General features: G+C 45.6%; 1 protein-coding gene across 3 annotated transcripts in view; it reads left to right on the forward strand.

The window, feature by feature from the left end:
* The window catches only part of LOC109888433 (sn1-specific diacylglycerol lipase alpha), a 53,279-nt gene extending 41,653 nt beyond the window's left edge, over window positions 1–11,626 (forward strand). For all 3 annotated transcript variants that reach the window (XM_031813292.1, XM_031813283.1, XM_031813298.1), the window contains 2 exons: window positions 6,933–7,105; window positions 8,132–11,626. In XM_031813292.1, coding sequence (XP_031669152.1) covers window positions 6,933–7,105; window positions 8,132–9,200 — 1,242 coding nt within the window. In that variant the 3' untranslated portion in view covers window positions 9,201–11,626. The remainder of the gene's footprint in view (window positions 1–6,932; window positions 7,106–8,131) is intronic.
* Window positions 11,627–11,993: the final 367 nt, after the last annotated feature.

Below are 11,993 nucleotides of genomic sequence, written 5' to 3' on the forward strand. Positions count from 1 at the left end.
GTGTAGTAACTGTTGTCTGTGCTCTCTGTGTGGTGACGTGATTACCATGAGTGTGTAGTAACTGTTGTCTGTGCTCTCTGTGTGGTGAAGTGATTACCATGAGTGTGTAGTAACTGTTGTCTGTGCTCTCTGTGTGGTGACGTGATTACCATGAGTGTGTAGTAACTTGTCTGTGCTCTCTGTGTGGTGACGTGATTACCATGAGTGTGTAGTAACTGTTGTCTGTGCTCTCTGTGTGGTGACGTGATTACCATGAGTGTGTAGTAACTGTTGTCTGTGCTCTCTGTGTGGTGACGTGATTACCATGAGTGTGTAGTAACTGTTGTCTGTGCTCTCTGTGTGGTGACGTGATTACCATGAGTGTGTAGTAACTTGTCTGTGCTCTCTGTGTGGTGACGTGATTACCATGAGTGTGTAGTAACTTGTCTGTGCTCTGTGTGGTGACGTGATTACCATGAGTGTGTAGTAACTTGTCTGTGCTCTGTGTGGTGACGTGATTACCATGAGTGTGTAGTAACTTGTCTGTGCTCTGTGTGGTGACGTGATTACCATGAGTGTGTAGTAACTTGTCTGTGCTCTCTGTGTGGTGACGTGATTACCATGAGTGTGTAGTAACTGTTGTCTGTGCTCTCTGTGTGGGGATGGGATTACCATGAGTGTGTAGTAACTTGTCTGTGCTCTCTGTGTGGGGATGGGATTACCATGAGTGTGTAGTAACTGTTGTCTGTGCTCTCTGTGTGGTGACGTGATTACCATGAGTGTGTAGTAACTGTTGTCTGTGCTCTCTGTGTGGGGATGGGATTACCATGAGTGTGTAGTAACTTGTCTGTGCTCTCTGTGTGGGGATGGGATTACCATGAGTGTGTAGTAACTGTTGTCTGTGCTCTGTGTGGTGACGTGATTACCATGAGTGTGTAGTAACTGTTGTCTGTGCTCTCTGTGTGGTGACGTGATTACCATGAGTGTGTAGTAACTGTTGTCTGTGCTCTCTGTGTGGGGATGGGATTACCATGAGTGTGTAGTAACTTGTCTGTGCTCTCTGTGTGGTGACGTGATTACCATGAGTGTGTAGTAACTGTTGTCTGTGCTCTCTGTGTGGTGACGTGATTACCATGAGTGTGTAGTAACTGTTGTCTGTGCTCTCTGTGTGGTGACGTGATTACCATGAGTGTGTAGTAACTTGTCTGTGCTCTCTGTGTGGTGAAGTGATTACCATGAGTGTGTAGTAACTGTTGTCTGTGCTCTCTGTGTGGTGAAGTGATTACCATGAGTGTGTAGTAACTGTTGTCTGTGCTCTCTGTGTGGTGACGTGATTACCATGAGTGTGTAGTAACTTGTCTGTGCTCTCTGTGTGGTGACGTGATTACCATGAGTGTGTAGTAACTTGTCTGTGCTCTCTGTGTGGTGACGTGATTACCATGAGTGTGTAGTAACTTGTCTGTGCTCTCTGTGTGGTGACGTGATTACCATGAGTGTGTAGTAACTGTTGTCTGTGCTCTCTGTGTGGGGATGGGATTACCATGAGTGTGTAGTAACTTGTCTGTGCTCTCTGTGTGGGGATGGGATTACCATGAGTGTGTAGTAACTGTTGTCTGTGCTCTCTGTGTGGTGACGTGATTACCATGAGTGTGTAGTAACTGTTGTCTGTGCTCTCTGTGTGGGGATGGGATTACCATGAGTGTGTAGTAACTTGTCTGTGCTCTCTGTGTGGGGATGGGATTACCATGAGTGTGTAGTAACTGTTGTCTGTGCTCTGTGTGGTGACGTGATTACCATGAGTGTGTAGTAACTGTTGTCTGTGCTCTCTGTGTGGTGACGTGATTACCATGAGTGTGTAGTAACTGTTGTCTGTGCTCTCTGTGTGGGGATGGGATTACCATGAGTGTGTAGTAACTTGTCTGTGCTCTCTGTGTGGTGACGTGATTACCATGAGTGTGTAGTAACTGTTGTCTGTGCTCTCTGTGTGGTGACGTGATTACCATGAGTGTGTAGTAACTGTTGTCTGTGCTCTCTGTGTGGTGACGTGATTACCATGAGTGTGTAGTAACTGTTGTCTGTGCTCTCTGTGTGGTGACGTGATTACCATGAGTGTGTAGTAACTTGTCTGTGCTCTCTGTGTGGTGACGTGATTACCATGAGTGTGTAGTAACTGTTGTCTGTGCTCTCTGTGTGGTGACGTGATTACCATGAGTGTGTAGTAACTGTTGTCTGTGCTCTCTGTGTGGTGACGTGATTACCATGAGTGTGTAGTAACTGTTGTCTGTGCTCTCTGTGTGGTGACGTGATTACCATGAGTGTGTAGTAACTTGTCTGTGCTCTCTGTGTGGTGACGTGATTACCATGAGTGTGTAGTAACTGTTGTCTGTGCTCTCTGTGTGGTGACGTGATTACCATGAGTGTGTAGTAACTGTTGTCTGTGCTCTGTGTGGTGACGTGATTACCATGAGTGTGTAGTAACTGTTGTCTGTGCTCTCTGTGTGGTGACGTGATTACCATGAGTGTGTAGTAACTGTTGTCTGTGCTCTGTGTGGTGACGTGATTACCATGAGTGTGTAGTAACTGTTGTCTGTGCTCTCTGTGTGGTGATGTGATTACCATGAGTGTGTAGTAACTGTTGTCTGTGCTCTCTGTGTGGTGACGTGATTACCATGAGTGTGTAGTAACTGTTGTCTGTGCTCTCTGTGTGGTGACGTGATTACCATGAGTGTGTAGTAACTGTTGTCTGTGCTCTCTGTGTGGTGACGTGATTACCATGAGTGTGTAGTAACTGTTGTCTGTGCTCTCTGTGTGGTGACGTGATTACCATGAGTGTGTAGTAACTGTTGTCTGTGCTCTCTGTGTGGTGACGTGATTACCATGAGTGTGTAGTAACTTGTCTGTGCTCTCTGTGTGGTGACGTGATTACCATGAGTGTGTAGTAACTGTTGTCTGTGCTCTCTGTGTGGTGAAGTGATTACCATGAGTGTGTAGTAACTGTTGTCTGTGCTCTCTGTGTGGTGACGTGATTACCATGAGTGTGTAGTAACTGTTGTCTGTGCTCTCTGTGTGGTGACGTGATTACCATGAGTGTGTAGTAACTGTTGTCTGTGCTCTCTGTGTGGGGACGGGATTACCATGAGTGTGTAGTAACTGTTGTCTGTGCTCTCTGTGTGGTGACGTGATTACCATGAGTGTGTAGTAACTGTTGTCTGTGCTCTCTGTGTGGTGACGTGATTACCATGAGTGTGTAGTAACTGTTGTCTGTGCTCTCTGTGTGGTGACGTGATTACCATGAGTGTGTAGTAACTGTTGTCTGTGCTCTCTGTGTGGTGACGTGATTACCATGAGTGTGTAGTAACTGTTGTCTGTGCTCTCTGTGTGGTGACGTGATTACCATGAGTGTGTAGTAACTGTTGTCTGTGCTCTCTGTGTGGTGAAGTGATTACCATGAGTGTGTAGTAACTGTTGTCTGTGCTCTCTGTGTGGGGATGGTATTACCATGAGTGTGTAGTAACTGTTGTCTGTGCTCTCTGTGTGGTGAAGTGATTACCATGAGTGTGTAGTAACTGTTGTCTGTGCTCTCTGTGTGGTGACATGATTACCACGAGTGTGTAGTAACTGTTGTCTGTGCTCTCTGTGTGGTGACATGATTACCACGAGTGTGTAGTAACTGTTGTCTGTGCTCTCTGTGTGGTGAAGTGATTACCACGAGTGTGTAGTAACTGTTGTCTGTGCTCTCTGTGTGGGGATGGGATTACCATGAGTGTGTCGTAACTTGTCTGTGCTCTCTGTGTGGGGATGGGATTACCATGAGTGTGTCGTAACTGTTGTCTGTGCTCTCTGTGTGGTGAAGTGATTACCATGAGTGTGTAGTAACTGTTGTCTGTGCTCTCTGTGTGGGGATGGGATTACCATGAGTGTGTCGTAACTGTTGTCTGTGCTCTGTGTGGTGAAGTGATTACCATGAGTGTGTAGTAACTGTTGTCTGTGCTCTCTGTGTGGTGACGTGATTACCATGAGTGTGTAGTAACTGTTGTCTGTGCTCTCTGTGTGGTGACGTGATTACCATGAGTGTGTAGTAACTGTTGTCTGTGCTCTCTGTGTGGTGACGTGATTACCATGAGTGTGTAGTAACTGTTGTCTGTGCTCTCTGTGTGGTGACGTGATTACCATGAGTGTGTAGTAACTGTTGTCTGTGCTCTCTGTGTGGTGACGTGATTACCATGAGTGTGTAGTAACTGTTGTCTGTGCTCTCTGTGTGGTGACGTGATTACCATGAGTGTGTAGTAACTGTTGTCTGTGCTCTCTGTGTGGTGACGTGATTACCATGAGTGTGTAGTAACTGTTGTCTGTGCTCTCTGTGTGGTGAAGTGATTACCATGAGTGTGTAGTAACTGTTGTCTGTGCTCTCTGTGTGGGGATGGTATTACCATGAGTGTGTAGTAACTGTTGTCTGTGCTCTCTGTGTGGTGAAGTGATTACCATGAGTGTGTAGTAACTGTTGTCTGTGCTCTCTGTGTGGTGACATGATTACCACGAGTGTGTAGTAACTGTTGTCTGTGCTCTCTGTGTGGTGACATGATTACCACGAGTGTGTAGTAACTGTTGTCTGTGCTCTCTGTGTGGTGAAGTGATTACCATGAGTGTGTAGTAACTGTTGTCTGTGCTCTCTGTGTGGGGATGGGATTACCATGAGTGTGTAGTAACTGTTGTCTGTGCTCTCTGTGTGGTGACGGGATTACCATGAGTGTGTAGTAACTGTTGTCTGTGCTCTCTGTGTGGGGATGGGATTACCATGAGTGTGTCGTAACTTGTCTGTGCTCTCTGTGTGGGGATGGGATTACCATGAGTGTGTCGTAACTGTTGTCTGTGCTCTCTGTGTGGTGAAGTGATTACCATGAGTGTGTAGTAACTGTTGTCTGTGCTCTCTGTGTGGGGATGGGATTACCATGAGTGTGTCGTAACTGTTGTCTGTGCTCTGTGTGGTGAAGTGATTACCATGAGTGTGTAGTAACTGTTGTCTGTGCTCTCTGTGTGGTGACGTGATTACCATGAGTGTGTAGTAACTGTTGTCTGTGCTCTCTGTGTGGTGACGTGATTACCATGAGTGTGTAGTAACTGTTGTCTGTGCTCTCTGTGTGGTGACGTGATTACCATGAGTGTGTAGTAACTGTTGTCTGTGCTCTCTGTGTGGTGACGTGATTACCATGAGTGTATAGTAACTTGTCTGTGCTCTCTGTGTGGTGACGTGATTACCATGAGTGTGTAGTAACTTGTCTGTGCTCTCTGTGTGGTGACGTGATTACCATGAGTGTGTAGTAACTGTTGTCTGTGCTCTCTGTGTGGTGACGTGATTACCATGAGTGTGTAGTAACTGTTGTCTGTGCTCTCTGTGTGGGGATGGGATTACCATGAGTGTGTAGTAACTGTTGTCTGTGCTCTCTGTGTGGTGACGTGATTACCATGAGTGTGTAGTAACTGTTGTCTGTGCTCTCTGTGTGGTGACGTGATTGCCATGAGTGTGTAGTAACTGTTGTCTGTGCTCTCTGTGTGGGGATGGGATTACCATGAGTGTGTAGTAACTGTTGTCTGTGCTCTCTGTGTGGGGATGGGATTACCATGAGTGTGTAGTAACTGTTGTCTGTGCTCTCTGTGTGGTGACGGGATTACCATGAGTGTGTAGTAACTGTTGTCTGTGCTCTCTGTGTGGTGACGTGATTACCATGAGTGTGTAGTAACTGTTGTCTGTGCTCTCTGTGTGGTGACGTGATTACCATGAGTGTGTAGTAACTGTTGTCTGTGCTCTCTGTGTGGTGACGTGATTGCCATGAGTGTGTAGTAACTGTTGTCTGTGCTCTCTGTGTGGTGACGTGATTACCATGAGTGTGTAGTAACTGTTGTCTGTGCTCTCTGTGTGGTGAAGTGATTACCATGAGTGTGTAGTAACTGTTGTCTGTGCTCTCTGTGTGGGGATGGTATTACCATGAGTGTGTAGTAACTGTTGTCTGTGCTCTCTGTGTGGTGACGTGATTACCATGAGTGTGTAGTAACTGTTGTCTGTGCTCTCTGTGTGGGGATGGGATTACCATGAGTGTGTCGTAACTTGTCTGTGCTCTCTGTGTGGGGATGGGATTACCATGAGTGTGTCGTAACTGTTGTCTGTGCTCTCTGTGTGGTGAAGTGATTACCATGAGTGTGTAGTAACTGTTGTCTGTGCTCTCTGTGTGGGGATGGGATTACCATGAGTGTGTCGTAACTGTTGTCTGTGCTCTGTGTGGTGAAGTGATTACCATGAGTGTGTCGTAACTGTTGTCTGTGCTCTCTGTGTGGTGAAGTGATTACCATGAGTGTGTAGTAACTGTTGTCTGTGCTCTCTGTGTGGTGAAGTGATTACCATGAGTGTGTAGTAACTGTTGTCTGTGCTCTCTCTGCTCTCCTTTTTATTTTTCATCAGTTTAGATGAGTAACCTACTTAGGGTGTACACACCACAAATACATCTGCGTAGGCATACATATTATGGAATACTTGTGCAGCAACATGTAAGGTGAAAGTCTGAGATTTGTATCTAGGGGTATAGTGCATGACTTTGGTATCTACTCGGGTTTGGTGTTTGCCTGTGCTATCCAGGTTTGTTCAGTATTCAAATACCATGCTTAAACAAATGAGGGTGGATGGACTTAGTGTTTCTGACCTTCATCTTTCCCTTCACTTGACACAGTATTGACTTGTCTCCAATGCCTTGTTTTCAATAATCTTAACATTCACTTTTTCCTGTACTAGCCTACCTGTCACATATACAGGCAATTCCAGTTCTACAGCACTTAAATTCTCCTTACTGTTCACTGTTACTGCTCTGCCTCCTTCGGTCCTTCCAGAGCCTCCAAATCAGTCAATAATGTCAACACTGCTGGTAGCAGTAAATTGACTGCTCCTCCTACCGTGTTATTGACAGGTGCTGGAGAACTATAACAAAGGGAAGACAGCCCTGCTGTCGGCTGCTAAGGTAATGGTGAGCCCAACCGAGGTGGACCTGAACCCAGAGACCATCTTCATGGCAGCCGCCCCGCCTCCTGCCACCCAACAACCCACCCCAACCACCCAACACCGCAGGAACAGCAGCGTTCGGTTAGTCCACTGGGATATGGGTGGAGCTTTGGGAGGGTCTGGGCAGAGACTGGGAACATTTAGGGCTGACTGACTGACTGTATAATCAAAATCTCATGCATGTGTACAGGTAACTGCCCAAATAATGGAAACACTTGAGTAAATGAAGGATACAAAGTATATTGAAGCAGGTGCTTCCACATGTGTGGTTCCTGAGTCAATTAAGCAATTAACATGCCATCATGCTTAGGGTCATGTCTAAAAATGCTGTGCAGGCTGTTTTTACATTTTAGCTACCATGGCTCTGACCCCTATCCACTGAATGGTGGATGAGCATGAAATTGATTGTTGCATCCCTCCAATAGAGTTCCAGAATCTATGCCAAGGTGCATTGAAGCTGTTCTGGCTCGTGTTGGCCCTACAACCTATTAAGACACTGTTGGTGTTTCCTTTATTTTGGCCGTTGAATGTATGATATGTGCAAGAGTCTGCAAGAATGTACCTAGTCCTTCAAAGTTTGTTCTTCTATGTGTTCAGATAAGTAAAGCATGACAGCATTAACTCTGCCACTACCTTTCTCCCATGCACGCTCCTCGCTCTTTAACCCACAGTCATTGGTCTGACTCCAGATCAGTGGCAACGTATGGTAGTACAGTTCCCCCCCCTCACTCCCCTCTGGAGAACCGAAGTAGTCTAGTCTACTGGTAGTGATTTGTGAAGTGTAACCTTAACCCTTTATCCCTCTCTTACCCCTCTGTGCTCTAACCCCTCTCCTCTATCCCTCTATCATCTCTACTCTCTATAATACCCCCCTTACTCACATTCATCTTATTATTCCTACTGTATTCTACTTTTTTCTTACTTGACCCCTTACAATTTCTGCCTCCATTCTATCCTATTTTTATTTCATTAAATCATTTAACTTGTTACTCTGACCCATTAAAAAAAAAAAAACATATGTTCCTCTATTTGGTGAATCTGTTACCACACCCTCCCTCCCCTCTAATCTCCCCCCTTTATTTTGCGCTCCTCCTCTTTCCCTCTCAGTTCCTGTGCTCGCTCTGAGATATCACTGGATGGCTTTGCGGAGTGCCCCCCTCCCCCAGTGTCAGTGGTTCTGCAGGGGGCCAGGGAGCGCCTTACTGTGGAGCTGAGGGACCGCCACGCCCCCTTGGCCGTGATGGAGAGCCTGTCAGATGCAGAGTCCCTCTACAGCCTGGACTCCCGACGCTCCTCAGCTGCACTCAGGGGCTCACCCATGCTGGGGTGCCTTCCCTTCCAACTGAATGCACCTATCCCTGAGGAGAACCCCTCTCTCAGCTCCCGCACTGAGCTGCTGGCTGCCGACTGCCTCTACCAAGCCACCCCAGAGCACGAGCTGGGAGAGGCAGGACCTTACTTCACTCCTCTGGGATCTGGCTCCACCCCAGACTACCCCATGCGCCTTTCCCCTTCCACCCCGCGCTATAGTGGCCACCACTCCCCAGCACCACTGGCCCAGAGTGTCATAGGTCAGCCTTTCACACAAAAAGAGCCTTGTGCCGCCCCTTGCCATCAAATGCCTGGCATTTACAGCCCAGGCAGCACCCCTAACGCTCCCCTCAGCCCACGGATCAGCCATGAGGAGGAGGGAGTAGAGGTAGAAGGATGGGAAACAGAGACAGGAGAGTCACAGCCGCCCTCCAGTCCTCCAGCCCAGCTGTCCAACGGCAACCCTAGTCAGGCAGTGCTGGAGTTTGCACAGTACCTGGACTCTCTCTTTAGGCTGGATGGCAGTGGCTCACCACCTCTGGAGTTGTCTGACGGGGAGTCTGAGTCCGGTCGGGGGTCGTATGGTCAGGGAGAGGGGCCAGTGGAAGGACCAAGGGGGGGCGATACACAGCTTCTGGCTCGGGCCACAATGGAGCCTAACCTGGTCCCCAAGCCCCCGCGTACCTTTGCTGGATCTGCTGACCCTTCCTCTGGCATCTCCCTCTCACCCTCATTCCCCCTCTCTTCCTCTGGTGAGCTCAATGACCTCTCTCCCGCCGACGGAGCACCTCCTCCCACTCACTCACTACGAACCTCCACTCCCTGTCCCTACCCTGAAGAAAACACACTGGCGTCTATGGTATAGTGGCCCATTCAGTCCCTCCATGACTCTTTCTCTCTCCTCTTTCCTTATTCCGTTGCTGCATCTATCTGATGTTAAAGTATCACTGAACATGCATGCGATGGAATGCAATCTGCTATGCTGTTACAGCACCTTACAAAGACATGGCATGGCAGACCATAATGAATAAGACTGAGATGAAAAACTCTTGTTCCATTTTCAGGTGTCAAAAGCTGTGTAAAGCATTTTCACTACTATTGTAATAATACATTTTAATCTCTGTCTGCATGCCAGGGGCCTGTTCTGCTTTGGAGTGAATAGCCTCATCACTGACTGTCATTCCAACACACACTATCTCACATCAACACATGGTAGCATACAGCCCTGCAGTGACGTGACTTTATCAAATGGGAGACAACTGAACAGGGATAGGGAGGAGTTAGACACTAGGTGGGGTTTTCATTGGCACATAACTCACCTTCCTCCCTCATCAGTGCCTAAAGCTTATTCATCTTTAATATCAGGAAAGTAAAAAAACGGAGACAGATGCTGAACAATAGAGAGGAGAGAGAGAGAGAGAGAGAGAGAAGACGTTATGGTTTTGTTTCTCAGGTCTATCAGGAAATGACAGTGTGGAAGAGAAGGAGTGTAGATCATAGAGAATTGATGCGTCTTAAAACAGTGATTGTGACAAATGTTAAGAATGTGGTTTTTGGTCTTAGGTTGTCTTTTATAGCATGAGGAATGTAGTATTCATTTATTTTTTTAAACAGAACTCACTTGTCAGTCAGTAACTCTTACTAACATACAGACCATCTCACACACATAAAAATGCACAATTTGCCCCCTTTTTGCCCAAAAATGTATTGCCAAATGTATTTATAAAGTGTGATATTGTTTGATATTCTTTGACAAAACAAAGATACACGTTTAACTCTGAGAGGGAGAAGATACATTTTGGTATCGCTCCCTTTTAATAGCCAATCAGTCTATTCCCGTTCAAACGGTGTTAAAACGCCCTGGAGAGGATGAGGAAGCTATCCCTACAACACTGCCATGGCACATATCTCCCAAAACATGTCTCTCTCTAAGTGTTTGTACCAAGCCAATTATGCTATAAAAAAAAACATGAGATGCACTGTAGGAGATTGTTCCTCTGAAAGGGGTCTTGCTGAGGTACACAATTATGTCAATGACTTCTATGTCTTTGGTTCCCTTTAAACGGGTTCATCTCAAGCATATTGAGGTTGAACTGTACGGGTTGTAGTGCCCACTTTCACTACATTTTACAAACATATTTCATATCAGTTGTATTGGTTGGATCAAACATACTACATTATTTATTACTGTTTCTTACTATTATTGATGGTATTATTATCCTTATTATTACTCTTGTAACAGTTTGGTTTGCTTTCTATGAGTTCGGCTTTCAGTTGCTGGGAAAGGCTGGTGCATTTCAGCCGACTCTCAAAATAAGGGTATATCTCTGTGGGAAAATAACTCTGTCCAAGTGAAAAAGTACTGGGTGTCAACATCACAGGAGGTTGGTGGCACCTTAATTGGGGTAATAGCTCGTGGTAATAGCTGGAGCGGAATCCGTGGAAAGGTATCAAACACATGGTTTATATGTGTTGGATTCCATTTGCTCTGTTCCAGCCATTATTATGAGCCGTTCTCCCCTCAGCAGCCTCCACTAGCTGCCATGGTGATGGCAGCGAGACAGACTCTGTAATAGGAAGTGGGGTCATTACAGTGACCTCTGATACAATACAGCCATTCTGAAGGGGTTAATGAATGTGGTGACCTATAGAAGCTGTACTCTTAGAAATGGCTTTGCTGTGGTATCACTCAACAGGCCTCTCTGTGACCAGATTACAGTTTGACACCACACAAATCCATGCTCTCACAGTAGTCTCTACTTTTCCAGCACAGTGTTGAACAACCAGTGTGAAATAGCTTTGCTGCAGTGGGTCACGGCCCAGTGTAGGCTATATCAGCACCACCATAGGAAGATGCCACATTCCCTTTTCACCATAACATGTACAGCAGTGTCTTATTTGTCATTATTTAAATGCAGATGTCTTGTTTCCTGTTTTTTTTTTTTAATAAAAAAAGATTAAATGAAAATAGAATAACATAGAAAATGACTATGATAACAGGTATATTACAAATCTATATCAATATTGACATATATAGAAAAAGTACAAATGTATGCAGGGAAAAAGGAATCTATTTAGTGAGAAAGATCTATGACTGATTATAGGCAGAATTGAACATAATTGATTAGTCATTTTTCTGTGTTGACAGATAAATTCAATGATGTCTTGTCCATGTTTACCTGGTTTGCTACTCTTCTCTTCCTGTCCCAGATTGAGAATGTATTTAACCCCCGCCACCTCTCACTGCCCTGCCTGTAATGGAATAAAGCAAAACCAATTTAAGGAAAATTACTGGAACTTTTTAAAATGTAATTTCTATTTGCTAATCTTCAACAGGCTGTATATTTTGAGTTTAGATATGCCTACCATTATGGTGATGGGCAGTGGAGAATAGTGGGAAAACATATGTAGGTTGCTACCAAACAGCCCAGATGTCAGCTGGCTTTAGGGCCTAGAACACTTCAAACTATCTGGATGTCTGAGGACATGCTTCCGTTGATTGCACATTCAAGTAAATATTCACATGGAAATTATAAAGTATTATTGTGTTAATTGTAGACCGAGTATATAGCTTAGTATATAGGTATTTCATGCCAGGTTATAGCTATCCATTCACAAATCAAGAGGGTATAATTAATTCAGCAGAGAAAAACAACGC

Source organism: Oncorhynchus kisutch, linkage group LG3, assembly GCF_002021735.2.
Source record: "Oncorhynchus kisutch isolate 150728-3 linkage group LG3, Okis_V2, whole genome shotgun sequence".
In the NCBI taxonomy this organism is placed as follows: domain Eukaryota; kingdom Metazoa; phylum Chordata; class Actinopteri; order Salmoniformes; family Salmonidae; genus Oncorhynchus; species Oncorhynchus kisutch.